This window comes from Protopterus annectens, chromosome 13.part0, assembly GCF_019279795.1.
Source record: "Protopterus annectens isolate FY-2018-M chromosome 13.part0, PAN1.0, whole genome shotgun sequence".
Lineage (NCBI taxonomy): Eukaryota > Metazoa > Chordata > Ceratodontiformes > Protopteridae > Protopterus > Protopterus annectens.
The window spans coordinates 405,641,148-405,665,990 of NC_056747.1; the positions used below are offsets into that span (position 1 = coordinate 405,641,148).

The window sequence follows — 24,843 nt, forward strand, 5'->3', positions numbered from 1 at the left end:
GGGAAAAAGATATGGAAAAACATTCCAGTGCCCTTTCTTCCATAGCTGCCTTTATTAACTCTGTCTTGTTGTTGTTGGCCATTGCCATTTATGATCTTTGTGTGTTACTAATGCATATCCAAAATGGTACCTGATGAAGCTTAACTCCATCCTTGTTCACACAGGCCTTTTCAACAATACTTCTAATGACATTTGTAGAACTTTATATATTGTTTTATTGAAAACAACAAAACTGAAGTATTTTTAAAACATCTGTATACTTGACATCATAACTGGGTGATTAAGCTACAAAATGTTCTGGAAAAATTGGAAATGTATATGAATCATTTGTAGATAAAACTCAACTTTACAAGTATCCATCATATTTTATCCCTGTGTCTCTTACATAGGTTCATAGGTTCATAGGTTCATACTAGGCTATCTGCCCTGGGGCAATTACAAGCCTAGCCCGATTTTGTTTGGCTTACGCCACCCCTTGATTTGAGTATACTGTACCCTTTTTCCCTCCATGTCTTACCTTAAGCAAAGCTACAGTCCAATTGAATATGTATAGTTTTCTATTATTTCACTCAAAACTTATCAGGAAGCCATAGCAAGTGAACTGAAATTGTTTATTATAGTGACTATAGACTACATCCATTGGCAATCTGTCATCCAGATCCTGCAATGTAATCCATACATGATATGGGTAATTGTGTGCCTTATCTACATGGACAGCACATTGTTTGAAATCTACATAGCCACACTTATGCAGTTCTGTGCCCAATGGCCTACATATTGCTTTCCATTTGTTTACTTTAACATGAGAGTAAACAGCTAGAATGCACTTGCCAGATACTTCTCTTTCTCTTGCCACTTTATGGAGCAGAACAAAGCTCACATAATATTTCCAAACTCCAGTGATATTACCAAAACATCATCACAATCCATAAGGATCCAGTTGGGTGATCTTGTAGCTTTTCTTCACTTAATATTGTCCACTTTTACTTCTATTTGCTTCGTATACATTTTTTATGGAGTGTGATACCTGGGTAGTCTGGGAACTGTAGCCCATTACATTTGGCTTGAAATTCCTTATCCTTCAGTCCCCAGGGTTTACATCATAATGTATCAGTGCACTGCACCCCCATGTGCTTTTGTATGCATGTTTACACACAGACAGGTGCCAGCTCTGTAATTCTGATAAGTATTTGCTTGCTGTTAATCTTCCCTTCCCTGGGAATAATAAAGCACTGACTAGATTACAATCCACTCATGAAAGAAGACCACCAACTACTTGATCCTTCTTTACGCCCCCATCCCTCTCTTCCCTAGCCAGTGCTCTGGGATCCAGTATAGACATCAGACCTGGGTCCTCAGCATTGCAGATAGGAACCAGCCTTCTGCACCACTGTTAAGTTCTGTGTGGTAACCCTTACAGTTATGTCAAGGGTATTTACTTACAGCCTTTCTGTGACTACATTTGAGTTGGGTCTATGTCAGATAAACGAAAACGAAATCTGTCGAATGCTCATATGAGCAAATAATCATAACATCGGAATTTGTATTGTGGGGGGCTGCACCCTCTACACCCCCAGCTTAAAATATATATTCCTACTCTGAGGTCGCACTACAGTGAGGAAAGGGCAAATATCCCCCCTCTTCACTGTACTGCAATCCCAAAATACCACTTCTGATGTTATGATTATTCACTCATATGAGCATTCAAGAGATTGCGTTTTCATTTATCTAAAGTAGACCCTTTGAGTCTACCCTGCTGACAGTATCTGTCATGATTAGGCAGGAATTGGGAAAATCCTATGGGATTACTTCCATTAAAAATGGGTCATTTTTGAAATCTAAAACACATTTTTTTGGACAGAATCTTATCCACCAAACTCTGTTAATTTAGTGGCTTTTGGTTCTGTGAAGCTTTCTATATAGTAATGTGGACTCTACCTGTCAAAAACAACTCCCAGAATTATGAATTTTCCTTTGATACCTGCAGATGATAACGTGCTTTATGGTAGCAGCATGTTAAAGTAACACATCGTGAGAGTGAGAGACAGTCTTTTTTATGATTTTTATAAATATGTGGAGTAGCACACACACACACACACACACACACACACACACACACACACACACACACACACACACACACACACACATACACACACACATCTTTGAAGCTTCAGAAAGGAATGTAAGTATAATATGAATATGATCAGGACGGTAACAACTGAACCAAATGGACAGAGTGATTTGCATCAAGCTTAGACTGTAGTGAAAATAGGCAGAGATTTTCATTTAGCAGGAAAAATGCTGAATGTGCATTTATTTATGTTGTTTTAGTTAACTAGTTTCTTGGTTAGACAATGCTTGTACAGACAGCATAAATCAGTAGGCGCTGCGTACCCTTGCTGCTTCAGCGCATATTTCCTGTGCAACAGTCTGTTTGGAGAGCTGGGCTGCATCTCCTTTTCTCTTTTCCTCTATAACTTAGATCTGGGGAATGTGACTTGACCTTTAACATTAAGGAGAGGTATAGGATGTAACCTTGCATATCTTGCCTTGGGTTATATATAGTTTTATTTCTTAGGTTTTGTTACTTTTTCCTTGAGCATACTGGGTGTTTTGTGCTAACATACTTTTATGTATTTTGCCAGCTGTTTTACTCTGTTTGGATTTCCATTCTTTGTATTTAGATCCTGTAATGTAATTTTCCATTTACCGCTTGCTGCTTTTATACCCTTGATCTCCAAACAATGAATGCATTCTGAATGCTGATACCCGAAGAAAGTCAGGCTGGAATAAAAATCAGTATATTTGCATTGATCGGTTAATAGAAGTATAATAAAACATGAGAACAGTTATGTGTCATCCTTCTAGACTTTTATTAAGTATTTTATCTGTTCATTTTGTTGTAGGCCGTTTGAATGTGAAGAATGAAGAACTGGAAGCTATGGTGAAAGAAGCGCCAGGATCCATCAATTTTACAGTTTTCCTTACAATGTTTGGTGAAAAACTGAAAGGTAAAACTAAATTTATGGCAACGCTTGGCTGGAAATAAGTCTGGACAATATACAGGAGTTTGACTGGCTCTTCAGTCATAACCAGCACATGTGTTCAGTACATGGATGTCAGTAAATTTACTTCAGGAGCAGAGTTAAGCGAAGTATGAGAGGTGAATCTTTACAACTATGTTCAAGACACATAAAACATATGATAAAAAAGACCTCATCCTAATTTTTTTATAGTGCATTTAAAGCTTTGTTTACTCCTTGCACTCCCAATTATACAAAAAAGTGTGAAGGCACAAATTCTTTTGCAGTTTTGAAAGCCATAAAACACTTAGTTCTGTTACATAGGCAGCAGGCATAGTAAATTTCTGTCTGATGAACAATCATCTTTAAAAGCTGTTAAATACTTCACTCTACCATACTTTTTTGTGTGATGAAGTGCATAGCAGCTTTTAGAGCTGTGAAAATGCTTTTGACATTGTTCTGTGGTGACTGTTTGTTATGCTTTAGAGTGAGAATGGAGCTTAACAGTTTTTAAAAGTGCTTACAGAACTTTATTACGTCACAAAGGTGCTTAACAAAGTTGTCTTTTTTCTGAATTCAGAGCATGATAGTGGCACTCCATGCACAAGATAATTCGTTTTAGTCTGACCGAAATCTAACAACTGATGCTGGGTGCCAAAATTAAGCTTAATCCAGTTTTGTAGTTCTACTCTGTTTTAATTATTACTTTGATTTTTGACGCAAACCTCCTCTTTCTACTCAAATAATATATTATGTTCTTTGGAAGTAAATCCTAGTTGAATGCTTGTACAGTTTTCATATTGCTACTTAAACTGTATTTTTTAACCTTCATAGATTTGCAATTTTTTTTATTTTTTTCAGTTTGCAGTATTTATTTATGTACTGCAGTGTCTTACTTTTCTTCTGGTAGATGGCTTCCTCTTCATATTGCATTAAAGCCTAGTCTCACTGTTCTCTTGTTACCCATTGGTTGCATTTTCTTCCACAGCGGATTCCCTGACCACTGTAGTTTTTTATGAATAATATTGGAGTCAAGGGGTGGTGATGTGGCATGGCTTGAACCCAGGCTTGAACCCAGGTAACTTCAGAATACATCATCCAGCTTTCCCTTATAACAGCTCAGTCAGAAACACAAAATACACTGATACGGACTTCATATGTATACACTTCAGTTCTTCTCTGAAACATCCACAGCTATTATCCCCAGATTTAATGATTCTGTGAACAGGTGATTCAGGTGTTCCAACATTTATTTTTCAGGGAAAGAAGAGCATGTTCCTGGTATAATATTTTTCTGTTTGATAGCATCCCTTCACTCACTGTTTTTCACTACTTGTGTCTTGTTGATTGTCTTGCTTTTGGGATTCTACAACTTTTTATTCTGCCTTGTGAATGTATACATAGACAAAATTTAATCCATCACCCACAAAAATGCTACCAAGCTGGGTTTGCCACATAACCAGTGGCAATATCTATATATGCATGTGCGCGCGCGCGCGTGTGTGTGTGTGTGTCTCTGTGTGTCTATGTGTCTGTGTGCTTGTGTGCAATGCCAACTCCCTTTAAGTTTCTGGGTGTTGGGTATGAGTCTTTGATTACATAAAGAATTACCTAGATGATAGAAAACAAAAGTATCATTTATTTCAGAATTTTTGCCTCACCTTTTCCATATTTAACACCTCCTCAGATATATGTCTCATTTATGAATTTAAAATTTTTCATCTTTAGGACCTACTGATTTTTCTACTTTTTAGTTATGGCATTCTTGGCTACCAGTATTACCAGGGACAGCTGGGTACTCTCATACCTACCCTACAGTATCCCTTCCACTTACTGATTTGTATAAAAAAGAAGGCAGGTAGAAATTATATGTATCTTGGTCATAATCTCACTAAGAGGTCCTCCAGCTTCTTGTTAAATGTTCTGTTTGGTTATATTCCTAAAATATGTGGAGTCACACCGTTGCCTCCGAGGGTACATCTCCTTCAAATATCCAAAATTCCCAAATTCCCAGGTGCATTTGCTGCAGCTCATTAGGGGTATAAAGGCATTCATGGAGACATCTCCAGACAAACATTCTGAATTGTATGGATTCAGTTTTATATCCAGGTAGCAGGCAATGGTATCTCCAATTGTCCTGCTTCAGCACTAACTGTAGTGCACCTTCTCAAAGTCTAATTAGCCTCATGTATGGTCTCTTCTTAAGTATAACTTCCTTATAAATTCTACTAACCAAGTGATGTGTACAGATCTGCTCTGACCTTGCCCAATGAAAAAAATAAACTACTTAGGGCATTGGTGGACAGAATATGCTGTTCATGTTTGCTATCCAGATAATTATATTGAAGGTAATCTGCCTTTGTAAGATTAAAACCTAACTTACTTCACTCTCAAGTCAAAACACTTTCTCTGCCTATAAGCTTCTCCTAGAAATGTTTTTCTATATGCTTTTTGGCCTTTGTGCCTGTTGACCATTAAAACTTCCTGTTGATCTTGATGCAATTTGTTCCCTCATGCTAGTTACATGCAGCTTGGAGATAAGAGATAACCAAAAAGGCTGTCATCTAGGCAGCCAGTGAGGTGGTTTACAACAAGCTGGCATCACAGTAATTAGATCTCAGTGATGAGGGTGTTTCTAGAGAGGCACTAACCCTGTCCCTTTTGGCTGACATAAGCACCTATACCACTGATGGATCTTCTGCACCCACCCCATACATACATATGCTACAACCCATTGCTAATGAAAGCATTTGTCATTGTCTTGGAATCACCAAGACCATATTCCTTTTCCTGGTCATCTTCTGCACCATGAATGCCTCTGTTTGCAAGATGGTGATTGGTTGACTGAAACAACTTATCCTTCCCATCAGGATGGGTGAGCTGGCAGCAGCCACTCACTGCCATCTTCTCCGGTCTATCGCTTCTGGTGCTTGAACCATTATTTGAAGCTGCGTCATCTGGGTCATATTTAGTGCTGTATCCCTCTATGCTACAGAGCTGGACTTGTTCTCATGACTTCATTAAATGAATCCTTCTCAGCCATCTTCTTAAATCTGTATCACTTTGTACTTCACATCCCTCAGTATATTAACCTACTGTTGAAAGTTCTTCCTGCCAACCCATAATGTCCAGCTTATCTCTGCCAACTGTCATTACATCCACAGTGTCCAATATACAGATATGCCAGTGCTAAGTCTGCCACTTCCAAAAGGCATGTGCACAACTGTTGCATCACAAGGTTCCCTTAGGAAAAGCAATGTTTTATAAAGGGAATTATAACTACCCATGAGGCCTCATCTGAAGTAACCTATAATATAGTTCTTTCTCAGGTATATGCAGATTTCCCATTCCTAGAGGCAGTGTTTTTATGTCATCTCCATCTTTTTCTCCTCCCTCCTTCCTGCAGGTACCACACTTTTTATATTTATAAGGAAGTCTGGAGCAGGAGCCAAGGGAATAGGTTGAAATACATATAGTGTGAGAAGCAGGAAACATTGAGATTACCTGAATGTTTTGCAGAAAGTCTACAAGGAGAGCCTTCCACTTTTGCAGAAGAGTAAGATCTTTACCATATGTTACCTCCATTTTTCTTGTGGGATAACAAGACAGGCAGATTTGTAAGTATTTAAGGGAATCAAACTACCATATATAAGGGAAACACTGCCTTATCTGAGGAGAAGGATCACAATTTATAGGCAAGGCCCTGCTCTTTGGTTTATTAACCTTATCCTAACAGGTCTCTGAAGATATTTTAAATTTAGATTTAAATTATCTCAGGAGATCAGCCTCTAGTTCTATAACATATACCAGAAGGTCATCAACAAAATGTAACTTTCATCTTGGTAATTAACTCCATTATAGCCATACTATGATTGTTCTTTTCAAGCAGCCTCTCTGTGATTATGTGTTGGCCATGTTGACTTATTGGTTTAGAACTACTAATGTGGAATGGTCGATCCTTGCCTATCATTCTCTTAACCTTCTTTTTCCGTTATCTCCAAAACAGTAACATGCACAGCTTTGGTGGTTTTGTAAATACTTCCACTGTGAGAGTTTGAAATATAATACCCTGAAACACAATAGATTGGCAATGCTTCCCTGCAGCAACCTTAATATGATTTCTCTAAACAAGGTTCTTAATACCTACTTGACCATACAAGTAACCACAAAATTCAAATACAGTTCCCCCCACATGTACCTCTCTGTATGATGCTGGGAATCCTCCTTGTACCCCCTGTTAGTAATCAAGGAATGCCATTCTTAATGCCTGCAAACCTAACAGTGCTTCTGACTTTATGCTGCACTTCAACTTCAAATTTTCATCTGTATCATTCTGAGATACTGCAGGTGACCCCTGGTTTATCAACTATGCCACTTACTCAAAACTGCCAAGCAGCATGGACCTTGAGAACCTGTTGAAACATCCCTACACTCCTGCTAGAAGCAAGCGAGCAACCCCCACAGGAGAAATAAAACCTGAGAGAAAATTAAAGGGGGTAGGAAATCAAATTTCTAATTCATTTTAGGACATGTATTTGGATAATTCACTACTAACATCAGCAAGGTTACTTTTGAACAATACCACGGCAGCTTTTAAATGTCACTTACATTATCTGATGACATGCCCATATCAAATTACATGAGTCTTCTTACTTTAATAGACAGGGAAATAAAAATTACATCCTTGAGCCACCACCCAGTACGTGGTGTGCCTGGTTTATATTTAACTCTAGGATGATGACACTGATTGAGACAAAGCAACCCTATTTATTCCCTATAACCTTTTCCATAAAAAGAAAAAAATGGATCAGTTGTCATTTTTCCCTCTTCACTTTCTCTCTGTTGCGTTGGCTCTTGTAATGAAGACTCAGCTGTCGACTTTTTTCTCTAACACATTGGTTGTTGCTATAGTGAGGACTCAGATATATATTTTTGTCTGACACACTAGCTTTCGCTGTAGTGAAGGTTTGGGAGTGTTTTTTCTATGACATATTAGCTCCTGCTATAGTGAAGACAAACATATTTTTTACATTATCATTTGAAATGTTCTGACTTGGAATGCCAAGTCCGAGAATATCAGACTGAAGGACCAAAACTTGCATAGATAATAAGTCAGAGATTGCCATTTCTTGGAATATTCCCATTTCTCTGATGTATGATGATCTTGGAGTTGGTTTACATAAGACTGAGGGCTACCTGGGGCTCACCCCCTACTAAAACAAGTTTAATGGTGAAGACAGATGGTCAGTATTTGCTCTTCTACTGTATTTTTTGGTCTTTTTTTCAGTGTTTCTGGACTCTGCATTGTGAGTCCTGTGGAAAATTAGCTTCTGCTTTAGTGACGGCTCAGGTGACATTTTTTTCCCATGACACATTGGCACTTCCTGTAGTGAGAACTCGGGTATCTTTGTTTCTCTAAGATGTTAGCATCTGCTGTAGTTCAAGTTCAGATGTATTTTTCGACGATGTGTTAGTACCTGGTATTCTGAAAACTTGAGAATATTTTTTCTCTAACTCATCTCTGAAGCGAAGGTCCTGCTGTCACTTTTTCTCTGAAGAGTTAGCTTCGGTTGTAGTGAAGACTGCTGATCACATTCTTCCAGTTGAGACCTCAGAACAGCATTAGAAATCTCATACTTTTGTAAATAGTCAATCGCATCTTGTATCTAAAAATGTGTTTGTGCCTGTTGAGAATACAGCTTTGAAGTAAATAGTGATACCAGCTTGGACTTAAATCCCTAGAATCTACATCCTAACATGGTAGGGATGAAATGGTTTTGCTTCTTCCTAGTGGCCACTGAAAATTCCATCTCACAGAACACCTTTACATTGATTTTAAATTGTTGACAAGTATCCATAGAATATGCAGGCCCTACTTTTCCAGCAAATCAGAAAGTGCATGACAAAATGAAGTATTATTCATATGGGCTTCAGAAGGTTCCATGGGGACAGATAGCTTTGCACCCTTCTCATTTGATATGTAGTCTTCGTTCAGCCTATTTAGACATCAGTCCTTGTACAAATACAAAGCACCATCCCGAATTTACCTTCTTCGGTATAACAGCGAGTTGTATATTACTTCAGAGTGCCCTATCCCCTGCATCTGTTACTTTCTCTTCTAGTTGTCCCAATCTAACATCAGCAGCAGCATGCATTTTACATTTCCATTTTACTGTACAACATATGAATATTATCAGAAAGATCAGTGAATACAGCAGCAACTTCCCTTTCAAGTTCATTACAATAATCCATATAATGTATTATTAATAGTTCTGACATTGTAGAAGTAATATGAAAGACTTTTCAGTTTGTTTCTGTACTTCCTTTCTTCTACATTTTTTTTTTTTGCTGAGACTTGTCTTACATTATTTCCACTACAGCTTCACCTTTTGACTTTCCATCGGAACTATTTTTTTGGCTTTTTCTTTCGCATAACAAGCGTCCAGTCATCAGGTGCTGTTTAAAATAATTTCTCAACTGAGTCCACCACATTTCAAGGTTCTTATTTGTCTAATATTTGAGATGGATCTCGGGTTCCCACTATTTCCTTCCAACCTCCTTAAGCAGAAATCTAATGTTTCTAGTACTGTTAACATTTGAAGTTATAGAGTGGTAATGAAAGGAAAGGAACATTTGTTACATGTATGACTAAATCTATAAAAAATAATTTATGTACTTGGATTTATGCCAGAGGGATGTAAAATTTACATTCATAGCAATTATGGGTTGAGAGGACTGCAGCAATCCATTTAGGCCTACATCAACTTGCAGTCATTTGCTTGTATCACCCAAACTAAGTCCCAGTTATTATAGCATAATAACTCAAAACATGCATTTGTTCATGTTTTGTTGCTCATGTTACTAGAAAGAGAACTTAAAATTCTCTCATGACAAGCCTGAGACAGATGTTACATTGTCTGTTTGTGATTGCTCTTTCTTCATGTTACAGTGACCTTGGAGTGAAAATAACATACTAGGAATGTATGGGGCAAGGCCCCTAGTATAGGGATGCACAGGGCTTGCTCCAATGCAAAAAATGCCTTTTATTTGTAACAAATTAATTTGTAAAATGATGAGTTTAAATACACATGTGAACTCAAGTTGTCATTTGTGAGATTTTGTGACTGAGCTATTGTGATGTGAGCTCATGTGAGTCAAGCAGATGTAATTCATCATTTCTTGTTAGCTCCTGTTTATGAGTAAGAGCTGGGTCTGAGTGCCACTAGCTGAAAACTCATGTAAAGCTAGCTGAATGTGATCCTAACAACACATCTGCAGCCATTTTCTTTGTCACCGTTTACTTGCATTGTGCCTCTGGCATGTTGACAGAGGCCATTTAATAACTCGGACACTCTGTGGCTCCCTCCTAATTTAGATATCTGGAATCAATTGCAGGTTCCCAATGAACATGCAAATACTCAGCTCATGAAGTAAAGTGGCATTTAATTAATTGAGAATATCCTGGATGAGAAGGCAAATCATTCCAGATGACTCAGTGAAATGGCTTTTGATCTCTTTCATGGTAAGTTTTTATTGCAACGCACTGGCATAATATTGTCTTCTCATCAAAGCTTTCAGACATGAAAGCTGTGGTTTCTACACAGCAACAGCTGATTAAAGCAAGCTGTCCTGTCCCTTTGCCAGAGAACAGAGCTAAAAGCCCGGGATATACAGCCGAGTGTAGTACCAGAAATTCTGGGCATACTTATCCATTCATGGTCTTAGCTGAGAGAAGCAGCCAGTATATCATTAACTATGAAGTGGGAACCTTACGATCAGCACTCCATGATTATTGGTTTTCAGGTAGGGAAAAGTTCTACTTCATAGCTCACTGTTTTATTTAGTAGTTGAGTTATAAAACATCCCTAACTTTCAGTGTTGTTTTACAGTTTTAAACTGAATGAACTAGCATTTTTGTAATTTAATCTGAAAAGATGTTTTTACTTATAATTTAATTGACATTTTTTTCATTATTTGAATTCCCTTTTATTGATTATGCTACTCATTTTTCATTTGTTTACCACTGTACAGTCATACAAAGATAATATCATTTTATGCACTTGCTTATGGTTTCCCATAGCTAACCATTAGATGCTTTCTGTGCCTATCCTTGTACACTGGGTCTGCTGGATCAGTCTTAGCCTCCCACATGGGAAGTGTTTTACTAATTCTCCAGCCACTCTGTATGCAGCCAGTAATACCTTGAGGGCAGAAGTGCAGTGGGATGACAGTACTGAACTGCCTTTCACCTGTGCAAGGGGCTGATGACAGCAGGATGCCTCATCCAGTCCCTATCAGGGAAATGTGCCTCAAGTGTACAAATCTCCCTATTCCCCCCAAGATGGGAATGTCCATCTTTCCTGCTTGTGCAATCAAGCACCTAAGCAGCTATTTAAACTCAGATCACCTGGGTGAAGTCTTTATCCCTCCAAGCTGCCAGCATAGGCTGACAATATCACTTCTTATTGGTATGGTCTATGATACATGAAATAAACAGAAATTTAAAAACACACACACACACACACACACACACACACACACACACACACACACACACACACACACACACACACACACACACACACACACACACACACACACACGCACACAGTGAGTAGACCCTTGATTCTCTGTCCTCATGTCCTGTCTAGTTTTATGAGATCTTGTTAAATCCCTTCTCTCATCTACATCTTATTGTAAATGACCACTCCTGAAGATAATGCTTGACCCTCTGAGACCTTACAGTCCTGCCAGTGAGAGTATTCCAGGCTGCTTGTTCCAGTCTTCAGCTTACCCTTACAAATTGCATGTTTTAATGCTTTCCAGTTACCACTAACTGTATACATTTTAATAAACAGCTGCTGTTCACTTATAACACAAACTTAAAAGTGAAGAGCTTTAAATACTGGAATTGGGAGAATATATGAACATCACTGTATAACAATTACTAGAGATGTATCCCTGGACTGATTTAATCACAGATACAGAGGTTTAAAACTGCAACATGAGTTTAATGTTTTCTCAAGTCACAGATTCTGAGCCTGCTTGACTGCATTTGTGTACTAATTCAGCCTGTACGTTTTTCACATTCCTTGTTTTGTGTTTCTAGATAAACCTATCAGTTATCAGCTCAGTCTACTTTGGGTCAAATTGCTTCCTTTTAAAAATCTTTACTTCCTTAAGATGTTCTGGAATAGTGTAATATCATGATGAGGCTAAGAAAATGATTGATACACTGGTGATTTTGGAGATTAGGTATAGGTTAGCAATGAACTACTGAGGAATAGGTCAATTAGCTCAAAGGACTAAAGCTCTGACCTTATTATTTGCTGTATCCTGTGCCCAGGGTACACCTCCTAAAAAGCGATAACTAGTCCAGTTGGGTGACCTGGTTAACAAATAGGAATTAATTAATTAAGATGGACTTGAACATTCTTATTAAAACTCCATTACTCATCTGGTATATAATGAAATATGTCAGACAGCACTTAATCAAAGAAGAAGCTGAGAAAGGGAATTCTTGTGCTTCCTTGACACTGATGTCTCCAAAAAGTATTGTGTAATCAACATATAATTACTTAAGCAGTGATGCCAATAGAAGATTCAGGAAGTCTTCTGGGTGAAGTTAGCTGAATTTACTTTATTTTTAACAACTGAGAATTCTTCAAGAGTACTTAGGCAGACATAAAATAAGAATAAAGGAAACTTCAGATTGTATAGGGGGTGGGTTTGGAAATGAGACATTACCTTGACAAAAAATGCCAGTGTTGAGCAAGAAGATGCAGAAATGGAATAATAAAAAAGCAGCCACTCTCACAATAATTCTGGTTTGCATGATCTGTTATTATTCAATGAGTAGTATGGACTTTATCTTTGATTTATGCAGTGTTCATTTGATGCAAAGGCTAGATGTTCCTGGGGTGCCCACCTCTCAGTCTCATATTCCATAAATTCTAAGATACACATATTTACCAAAATGGATAAAATAAACTGACCAGCTGTTTTCTACATGTTCACTCATAATGGCAATGTAAGTAAAGTAAAAACAGTATACTTAAAACTCCAAAACTTTGCTAGAACTTCAAATATAAAGTAATAAATGGCAAATAAGTTAATTAAAACTGGTGAAAGGAATTTTGATGTATGAATTATTCATCAGCTCAAACAGTATTACATTCTCAGCAGACTTATATATCCCTCCCTCCAAGGAATCATAACTGGAACAGTTTAATTAGTATATTAAAGTTCTAATGTTTGTTGAGTCCTTAAAGCTCATATTATCACTCATACCAAGATGGATGTCTGCTTGTAACAGTAGTTGCCAATGTTACTCCTTTTTTCTCTAGTCTACTGTTTTTGTCACTTCATCTGATAGAATCCCATTTTATCAGTAACTTGAAACATACATCCTTTGTGCCATTATATTCGTGTGAATGTTTATGCAGTGCATTTTGGGATAATGGACAGTTTATTAATGCTCATGTATATAGTCTTTTAGCTTCCTTACAGTTTTACCTACTTGGAATCCATTACAGTTCTACCACCACTTTACTTTTACATTCAGCACTCTCTTTAATCCAATATCTAGGACTAGTAACTGGATGGATAGAAGTGTCTGTTTTATGTTGATGGCAATCTGACCATGTTTATAAATGGCCACTCCAAAATACCAGACAGTAAAAAACACCACTTAGAAGGCAAAGCCATGCACAGAACAGAAAAAATAGAAAAGACTCTAAAACTTTTAATCCTTAAAAACTTTGATTAAACTGAAATGTATCTTAAACAATACAGTGGTAACACTTTTTTCAAGTATCAATAATCAGTTGTAGTAGCAATCAATTTATATAGACATTTGATCACATAACCAATGTATTTAAAATCATGCATGAAATCCCAGCTAAAATTTTGATATATGTTATCATACACCAAAGATTAAAACTTAAATTAAAACTTTTTGTACCTCTCTTTCTGAGGTACTGTTTTAAAGATACACCATAATTACGCCTGGGTTCATTTTTACTATTGAGATTAAATTGCCACTATAATTCTGGAATATATCACACATCATGGAAAGTTTAGATATCTGCAAAACCTTGAATTTAAATTTTACATAATGATCTGCATGTTTATTATTTTTATAAAGTGTGTTTGCCTCTGATTTCTTATAAAGTGGATTTTTCTTTTTTGATGATTTTTGCAACATTTGAGACAGAAGGGCTGATTTAAATGATAAATGAATTTTTGGTTGTGTTGATACTAGTTGAGCATATAAGAAAAGCATAAATTCTAGGATTTACAGAAAACCTGAATTTACTAATGCATACTTATATAGAGACAGTGGGGACTCAATTGTCTTAAAAATGAATAATTAAAAGTTAAGCCATAAAAGCTTTGAGATTAATAAGTAATGAAAAAGTGCTCACAGAAGAAATTTTAAAGTTAGAAAATATACTTTTAGAGGGGGCACAAAAAAGTTTTTATTAGAGAAAGTTTTTGAACAAATAATACAGAAAAGAAAGAGAGAATTCAGGCCAATTTTAGGAAATAATGTAGAAAGAAATGAATATGATAAGAAAGTTAAAATAAGGGAATATAATTTAACAAATCCAATCAGATACAGTGTAGGTTCTCAAGCCTAAAACAATATTATTAAGGAAAATCAGAAATTATTTCAGGATATGTGGATTTGGGTAATATAGGGGCAACACCCATATTTTCTGATGAAAATGGGGGGATATTAAAGACATTTTAGAAAAGGGAAAGAACATTAAATATGAAGAAACGTACAGAATGTTTTTCTGTAGGGCATGCAGTAAATGTAGGTTTATTAATAAAAGTAAAGTTTTAATTAGAAACACAGTAAAGTTTTAATGTTGTATAGAATGAGTAGTACTTTTTGCCAACTGGTCAGGTCACTTGGAATTTGAAAAGGATGGTTTACTTATCTGTGACTCGCTTTAGCTAGGAAACACAACTAGAAGATTAGCAGTGAGAACAGGGGAACATTTCAGTGTTATCAAAAATAAAGCAGTCACTAACGAATTAAGTACATATGCAATGATTTGTGTAAGTTTTAATAAGTTTTTTTTTTTTAATGTTTTAGGAGCAATACAAGAAACAACACAAGGAGGTAGTGTAGATTCTATATTGGAATATAGAGAACTGGTGTGGCTGATAAAATTGAATGCCTAAACGCTACCAGGATTAAATGAAATTGTAAACATCAAATATCTTTTAAATCTGAAAGATTTGTTGGGGTTTTAGAGTGGCTGTTTGTAAGTGAGGGGAGGGATTTGTAAGAGGTGGGCAGCGTGTAAAAGTGTGTTACATGTTTAATTATAATGTTCTGAATAAGTATGAATTATAAAAGATGAAAGAGTTCAAGAATTTGGGAATGAGTTATTTGGATGGTTCCTGTGTATCTTTTTGTGTGTGTGTATTGAACAATATCAGCACACAGGATTCTTTTTGATCATTTAATTTATTTGTACTAGATGTTTTAAGCGTGTAAACAAAGCTGTTATTGGCACTGATATTTTAGTAAAGGATATGCTTTAAACATCAGTTATATAGCCAACATCTCTCTCTCTCCCTCTCTCTCTTTTTGTTTTTATTGGATACTGCTGAGATGAAACAATACATGCTGCATATCACAGTGGTGACTTGGAAAGTTTAATGTTCTCAATATATTTTCTTGAATTTCTTGTTAGTGTACCCAGATTAAAAATGTAATATTACAAAGAGAGTGATTGTTTTTGGTTCCTTAATACAATTTCCACAATTCTTTATACTTGGTTACTTACTAGCCATATAAAACCATGGCAGTTGCATTGAAAGTAAAAAATTGTGTTGAAGATGCACATTTTTGAGAAATAGATACAGAGGAAAGGATAACTGAACTAACTGGGATCCAGGAAACTTGGAAAGCATGCCCAGGATCTGGCAGGTAACCATTAGTGTTAAAACAGGAAACAGTGCACATAAGGAAACAAAGGAGAGTCAGAGATAAAGCTGGACAAAAGAGAAGGATTTATGGATGCAGATTCCAGGATCCCGTACCATATAAGAATCACAATGGTGCAATCCTTAAGGATGACAGTGGATGAGAAAATGGTTTGAATAAGTGGTACAGCAATCAGCTTTGATTCCTATCACAGAAAGATAAATATATGTAAGGATGGATGTATCTATAATCAGAATGCAGTTCTATATAAGTAAGCAAATAAATAACTGCATCTATAATTGGCACATCTGTTTTATTTATGCATGTATGTATTTTAGGAAAAGCATATGGACATATTTATTATTTGTACTTGTTAAGCAGGGTAGTGCACCGGTCCACATGGGCATTATTTAGGCTCAGCTTTGGAGCACTCATTGATTAAGGAGTTTGTTCAGTCATGCGATTAGGCAAATGGAGGCTGTGGGACTCAAACCTTGTACTACAGGAAGCAGTTTAACAGTTTGTAGTCTTATTCCTCTACACTAACTGCCAGGCTCTCTGTTGACCCTTCTGATTCTGAGGAATATATATCAGGTATGCTGCTCAACTGATCATATGTCTGCTGGCAGACAATGGGAAATAACACACTTTATGCCTGCTTTCTATTCCATTCTCAAGGATGTGTCAACTGATAAATGACAAATGATCCTGGATCAGGATAAAGCATTCATGTTGCTGTAGTGAGTGGAAAAATGTGATGAGAACTAATGGAATGAGCTCATTTTAAATTTTGGGTGTATAAATTGATTTATTCATGGAAATTTGTCATTCTAAAGAAGTCATTTTAGATGAAAGAGCTAAATAATAAATACATTTTTCTTTTATTTTGGAGCATGGAGTGAGTGTTCTTACAGCCTAGTACAGAGGTTTCTTTTGGTTTACATATTTAAAAATTAGCTGACTATCCAACAGACCATATGTAGAAGATCTCAGTTTGACACCTCTTCCAGAAATCATGTCATAAGAACAGCATCCCACTTTTCTTGTCATTCAATTCATTGTCACAGCTTAACACGAGATACTATTTAACTACTCCAGGTGCTTAGAGACAGAACAGAACCCACACCTTTCTGCCCATTCAGCATGAAGGGTGAGTGTGTAATTTGCTCCATCAATGATACCAAGGCTTAGATGAGAAAAACTGGTAACTACACTGTAATGATAATCATGAATGATAATTTCAAAACAACTGATATTATTGGTGTGCATTTTTCTTTTTGCCAGTACTTTGTGGGCTGATAAAGAAAGGTTTGCCCAACACAAAAGTTCTGGCCAATCAGGCTGCTGTATGGAAACATTAATGTTATAGCAGTTTTATACTGTAGCTTGTCTATAATAAGTAGTTTTAATGTCATTATCAAATTGTTATACAAATATATCTACATGTAGCAAATGAAAGGATTTTGATCTTGTAACTAAAATACTGCATAGTCTAAGAGTTGGAAAATCAAAAAGATTTCCATTTCATTATGTCATGCATACTTATCACTGATATTTTTTGAAAAATGATAAGAAACTGAAGAATACTGACATTTTTAATACACTTTCATATTGTCGTTTTTTATTCTTTGAAAGTAATTTGCTTTATAAAATGTCTTTCTCTTTAGGTGCAGATCCTGAAGAAACCATTTTAAATGCTTTTAAAATTTTTGACCCGGAAGGAAAAGGTCACATCAAAGCAGACTAGTGAGTATATTTAAATCATAAACCACATTATTGCAGGTTTTAAGCTGATATAACACTTACAGATGAATGACCCAATGATTTATATGATCAGAAAAAATGCAAGTAAAACAGAATTTGAAAACTAATTACAACTAAATGTTTCTTGCTACTAATAATTATTGGTATTTTATGTAGGTGTATGAAAGAGGTTTCTCTCTCACTCTCTGTCTCTCTGGTCTTGTTAAAACTTCCATATCTCTAATGACAGTAATGGCAGAGCTATAATTACTTCTAATGATATAAATTTTAATGTACTGAACTTTGTTCGTTCTGGGCAAAGCAAAATTCCCAAAGGATCCTTAATGAATGCATTCAACTGCAATTAAGTGGCATAATGCTAATTTCATTATTTAAAGCTTTTTAAATAAAGTGATTAACAAAAGATCCTTAACATAAAATAGCATGTTTGTGATGCATTTTGCTGGCTGAAAGCAAAACAAAGGAATGATATTTATCATTCAAAGGATTTCACATATGTGGTCCCTTCTCATCATTTCATTGGTTACTTGTGTGCATCAGCATTAATTACAGCAGAAATACCTTTTTTAACTGTAGCCTATTAAACATTTTGTCAGCTGAGTTATCATTACATTTCTACACATTTTAAACAAGGATAGATTCTGAAATCAAGTTCCTGAAACAACCTGTAGCTATTAGGAGTGGTTATATGTGTTCTGGGTTGACAGTGTGTTTGAATACGAATTGGGCTTGTTACTATTGAACAGGTGGAATGAAATGCAGCAAACAACAATTTGCCAAGTTGACTCATTTGGTCATGTGTCTGATCATGCCTACCATACATTAAACTTTCTGCTGTGGCACTGTGCTGTGCTGTTTTCAAATAGAAACTGAATGGTTAATGGCAGTTTAGCATACCATATACATTATCTGGCTGCAAAGTTGGAGAACTTAGTTTAGGCTATCCCATCAGCCCCCATTTCTAGACCATGTGATCCAGAGCAAATCACTTAACATTCTTAAACCTGTTAGTCCCTCCTGATAAGGGAACTTCTGGTTTCAGTGGAACTGCTTGAGTAGTAGCATGACATAGATAAATACATATATGGATATGTTCCACAGCCTGCTGCCAAATGCACAAACACACACCATACACATACAAACACACACACACACACACACACACACACACACACACACACACACACACACACACACACACACACACACACACACACACACACACACACACACACACACACACACACATGGATACCATATATCAGAAGAAAAAATCATTTCTGTAATACTAAAATTCATCTTCTGGTAATGAATTTTAAACAACAGTTAACAGATGTCTTCCTTAATGCAGCAGTAAAAAAGAAGATGATTCATATATTGGTAGCTTATTTGTAGTTTTGAGTATGTAAAGCCTGTTCAGTCAAATCCATTTGAGCAAATGATCCACTCAGAAACTTTTTTCTATGCAGTGGGAGAGCCTTTGAACCTTCTTCAGCTCTAATAAAAGTCATCAAAACATGGAGTAAGTTATATCTCTCATCAATGATTTGCCTATTCGGTCAGACAGTTTTGACCAAATGGGCTTCAGAATGAGCACAGAGCCAGTTAGTAATCCATTAAGTAATATGGCATTTAAAATTTAAGATGGTAAGTTTATCAACAAAGTCTTCCTAGGAATCTTATCAAATGCTGCAGCAAGGTGAAACTAAGCAGCATGGTCCGATAACCATCACTGGCATCAGTCACAGCCTCAAAAGCATCCAACTGACTTAAGCAAGCAAGTGCTGCCCTTCACAAAACTGTATGGAATTGCAGTTGGTGCACAAGGTTAAGGTTACTAGTTGTAGTTCCTGTGTTGCAGAGTTTGATTCCTTCAGGCCTCATTTGCCTACTGTGTGACCTTGAACTAGTCACTTGACCAACCAGTGCCTGGGGCAGCTGAGGATATTTGGGCTATGCTCCTCAATGTTCCTCAGACTGCAAACTTAGTAACTACAGTCCTACCTATGACTACGAATGAGAGTTTATAAGTTACCAATTTTCCTGTTAATGAGACTGACTAGGATCTGTTCCATGATTTTGCAGGTAATACTAATGAGACTAATGGGAAAATAATTTTCTATGGTTAGTTACAACACTGCCCTTTTGTAGAGGAACCACAATCACTGATCTCCAGAGCAGAGCTGAGATTAAAAAGCCCAGGGACAGAGTCAGCTATAATGCACTTGTGCTAACAACAAAGCAGAGCTGTAGCTAGCTATTTTGGTGCCATGTGCCACTTCCCAATCTGACACCTCCTCAACATTTATAGCAAGTGGCTTGCTACAGATTATACTAAACATGAACCACTGAAGCACTTCAGCCATAACATGTCAAGCCTCCTCACATCTTGTGTACCAAGGCAGCTGCCTCCTTCAAGCCACCATAACCATGTCTCTGCAACAATGTACCCTGGTATATTGCCTCAGCCTATGCAGCTGTTATGTTTAGTTTGATAATGACTTTGAGGATCTGGAATAATACTAATTGAACTATTAATTCACGCCTCCTTGAAACATTTCAACATATTTGACATCAATTTCAGTTGACTAACTTATCCTTATTTTCTTATTAAGGGGTTCAGTTTTTCCCAATATTTAAAATGTGGTTTATTACCTTTTGATCTTAATACAATAGAATTAATTTCTTCATTGCTTGCAACAATAGCTAGCTTTATAGAATTATGAATAGCATAGGGTGATTTTTTTTTTCTAATTCATAGTAATGATTTTCCTTGTAATGGCTAATAGTGTTAACATCAAAATATATTCTAAAAAAATGTATACATCTGAGAACTGGAGCACCAGAAAGAATAAGAGTTTCTGAAATTATACATTTCTGTCGATATAACTTTGAAGAATCCCAGATATCTTCCCAGTTTCAACTACTTTTAACAGTTACAGAAAACATGATACCAATCTGCTTTTATTGTTTTCTTATACCTCTAGCAAGTATCTTCTTTAGTTAATAAAAGTAAGAAGAGAGGACAACCTTGTTTCATTCATTACCTTCTCTATACTCCCCCAAATCAACTCTGAGGCTAAACTCCTAGGAGTTACCACTGACCAGCAACTCAAATTCACAAAGCACATATCAACAACCATCACTAAAGTCCACAAAAATCTAGGTTCCCTCTATCGCTGTAAAAGTTATCTAACCACCGAATCTCGAATTTCAATAGCCAGGACCAACCTCCTATCTACTCTACTTGATGCATTCCCAATTCTAATTAATCTTTACAAAACTGACCTTAATAAACTTTCCATCTGTTACAACAAAATCGCTAGATTCACTACCAATGCCAAATCAATATCCCACCACTGCCTTTCCCTACAAGCCTTGCACTGGCTTGAATTTTCAAACCTATTAAGGTACCATCAACTCAGCCTAGCTCATCTAATTCTGTACTATCCCGAGAAAAACGCCAACTGTAAAAATAGAAGAGCGTTACACCACAGGTAATGAAATCAGACTGAAACTTTTGACTGTAGCTTCAACAGTGCAGAATACATGATGAAAAGACATACAGCATCAAATGGAGACTTCAGATTGTAATTTCAACAGTACTGAATACACGATGTGTAGAACATAACATCGCAAATGCAAAAGACCAAATTGAAACTTTACGTTAAAATTCCACAACACTTGAATAAGTAAAGAACATAAAAAACATAAAAAGAGAACCCTTCTGATATAAGGGATCTGAAGAAGGCTTGATTAGATGAAAGCACTTGTCCGTCTGTTTATATCAGAAAGGTTCTCTTTGATGCTATATGTCTTTTCATCAAAGAGCATGTTGAAGCTACAGTCAAAAGTTACAGCCTGATTTCATTACCGGTGGTGTAACTCTCTTCTATTTTTACAATTGTTGTTGTTTGCTGAGCGTTCTCTAGTGGAGGTCACTTCTCTTCTTGGACTTTGAGAAAAATGCCAACCTGACTGGCCTGCTGAACTTCTACAATTCAAATAGACAACTCTGGTCCTCCAACAAAGCCTTAATCAAAACCATCAGATGCAAAAACAACTCCGGGGAATCACTATTTGCCCATGAAATAGCAAAAATATGGAAAACCTTCCCCCTGACCTCAGACTACAAAATTCCATACCCTCCTTCAAAAGCCTACTTAAAACATTCCTCTTCACAAACCATATGTGCAACTGTAATTGACCCCCTGAAGCCTCGTCCTCTTACTATTTCTACACCCCATCTGTCCTGGACTACACAAACAACACTATTTAACTATAACCTATCCATGTTTGAGCAATAACCTATATATGAGCTTATGTACTTGTGTGTGTGTGTGTGTGTGTGTGTGTGTGTGTCTGTATGCATGTGTATGATATATATGTGTGTGATTGTGTATGCGTGTATGTATATATGTATATATGTGTATGTGTGTGTGTGTGTGTGTGTGTGTGTGTGTGTGTGTGTGTGTGTGTGTGTGTGTGTGTGTGTGTGTGTGTATATATATATATATATATATATATGTATATGTATATATGTGCATGTGTGTATATATGTGTATGTATGTGTATGCATATATATATGTATATGTATGCATACTCTTACATGTATATTTGCTTGAATGTATATATGGAAAACTTAAACATTTATATACTCTTATTCAATTGCAAAATATCTTGCAATGGTCTACTAGGTTCTTATTTGCTCTCATTGTATTTTCTGTACACTTGTATTTTCAACCAAAAGGGGGAATATCCTCTTATTGTATACTAACAGCTATAAAGTCTACAATCTGTATGCTACTACTCTGCAATGTCTCTTTTGTAAATGTTTCTTTTCTCTGTAAACTTATGGAGCATTTCTCCCCAGGACTCCTCTGAAAATGGACACTTGTTGTCCAGTCGGACTATCCTGGCAAACAAATGTTAAATGTTATTTAATTGAAATTCATGTGATAAAAAGGATCTAATTTTTACATATGCTTTAGAACTATCATATATTTTTTTAACAAAGTAATACATTCTCCATGAAAACTGTATATTTCTAAGGAGTTGAATAGGCATTTCCCATTTACTAAATCTAAAGCCTTTTCAAGATCTAAACTTCTCATAGCTAACTCAGAACTGTTTGTTATAGCATAAGATATAATAGTTATAAATCTTTTCTTATTGTCTTTAATTTTTATGCATTAAGTAATTGGATAATTATTTTATTCTGCTAATAACTATTAAAATAAATCATTTATAATCCATATTCAGTAAAGGAATGGGTCTTTAGGAGAACTATAATTCATTACCATTACATGGTTTGAGCATTATGCTGTTAAATTGTAATTTCAAGATAGGGAAAGTCATAACCTTTCTGAAACAGAAAAAAAAACCAACAAAAAAATATTTACTTTTTAGTAAATATAGGGCCAGATTATAAAAGAGCTGTTTCAATTGTAAGTCTGCCCTGACTCTGAAAGACTTGTTCCCAGTTTAAGTGACATACTAAAGCCTACCTATAAACAAATATTGAACAAAAGACAAATGGAAGAGACTGCAGCATGACTTAAAACATGTAAAACTTTTTAATAAAACAACAGGTATTTGCTTTCATGTCTACTATGGGTGCATGAAGACTATCTATAAACAAGCTTGCACTGGGGCCAGAATGATTCCAAAAGACCTGCTCTCAGCCTACTCTCAGTGTAATGGTCAGTTAGACTGACAGCAAGTCTTTTGGATCTGGGCACATAATATATTTTTGTATATTTCAGGGTTTAAACCATCAGTACCTCTAATTTTATTGTCTTTATTTTTTTCAGCTGATCTTTAATTTCACTTAGTGTTATATCTCTCATTAAAGAAATATATTGCTTCAGAATGTCTTTAGTTTTTACGGCATTGATCAGAAATGTATTTACATTTTCATCATCTTATTTTTTAAATTTAATTTTCATAACAGTTGTTAAATATTTGTAACATTTCTTCTGTATCTGATATTTTCTTTCTTGATTCTGTTTTTATACTACTTTTAATTTGACCAACTTTATTAATTATTTTAGATCTATTAGCTAATTTATGCAATCCTTTTCAAAAACTGGCATATGAATGGAATTTAGCCTTTTCTAATTGAAACCTTTTTTTGTAAATTCAATTTTTCTTATTTTAGTTTTTCTTGTACATATATTAATATCATCATTCAATTTCTTAATTCTTTTAATATACCAGGATTTAATTTTTCAATACTGATAAACTTTTAAGTATTCCTATAGGATTATTTCATTAAACAAAGTATCATTATTATTATTATTATTATTATTATTATTATTATTATTATTATTATTATTATTATTATTATTATTATTATTATTATTATTATTATTATTATTCAGGTCTATGTATTCTTTAATTTATTTAAGTATTCATTCTTTAAAAATCAGGTTGGTTTATTAAGTAAGCTATAATCCTAGAGGTGAAAGAACATTTTCTAGAATCTATTATAAGATTAAATCATATGACATTATGATCAGATAATAGGTGAAGTGTAACTACTACTTCAGCAAGCTTATTTTGCAAATTAATAAAGATATATACCCTCACCATTCTCAGTTGGGCAACAAACACATAAGAATAATGTGTATAAAATAAAGAATTTTTCACCAAAAATAAGATTACATCTTTGAGATTTAGATTTTCTGACCAATTCTTTAGCACCTTAGCAAAAGCTGATATTATGGGCTCATTTCTTTACATTTCTGTATTTTTTCAAGGATTTCATTAATATTTCTACCTAAACTTAAACTTCCTTTCATTTTACTTAATATGTCAAAGTATTTTTGAGTACTTTTGCTCCATTTTCCTGCTATCCATTACATTTTTCTTACTGTAAAAAAAAAATATTTTATGGTATTCTGTCATTACTAAAGATAGCATACCTTTTATATCTGAACATGTATATATAATTGTAACAAAACTGCTTTTTTCCATTCCTCTTCTCTCTAAAAGTTGTTGCCTCTAGTAATTTGTAACCCATATAGTTCATATATTTGATATATCTTTCTAGTAAATGTGGGTCTTGAATTTAAACTACATTTGTGTCATTAACATTCAGATATT

General features: G+C 35.5%; 1 protein-coding gene across 2 annotated transcripts in view; it reads left to right on the plus strand.

Annotated features, from left to right (window-relative positions):
* Positions 1-24,843, plus strand: part of MYL10 (myosin light chain 10) — a 126,473-nt gene that overhangs the window by 81,825 nt on the left and 19,805 nt on the right. For both annotated transcript variants that reach the window (XM_044054029.1, XM_044054030.1), the window contains exons 4-5: positions 2,910-3,014; positions 17,640-17,718. In XM_044054029.1, the coding sequence (XP_043909964.1) occupies positions 2,910-3,014; positions 17,640-17,718 (184 nt within the window). The remainder of the gene's footprint in view (positions 1-2,909; positions 3,015-17,639; positions 17,719-24,843) is intronic.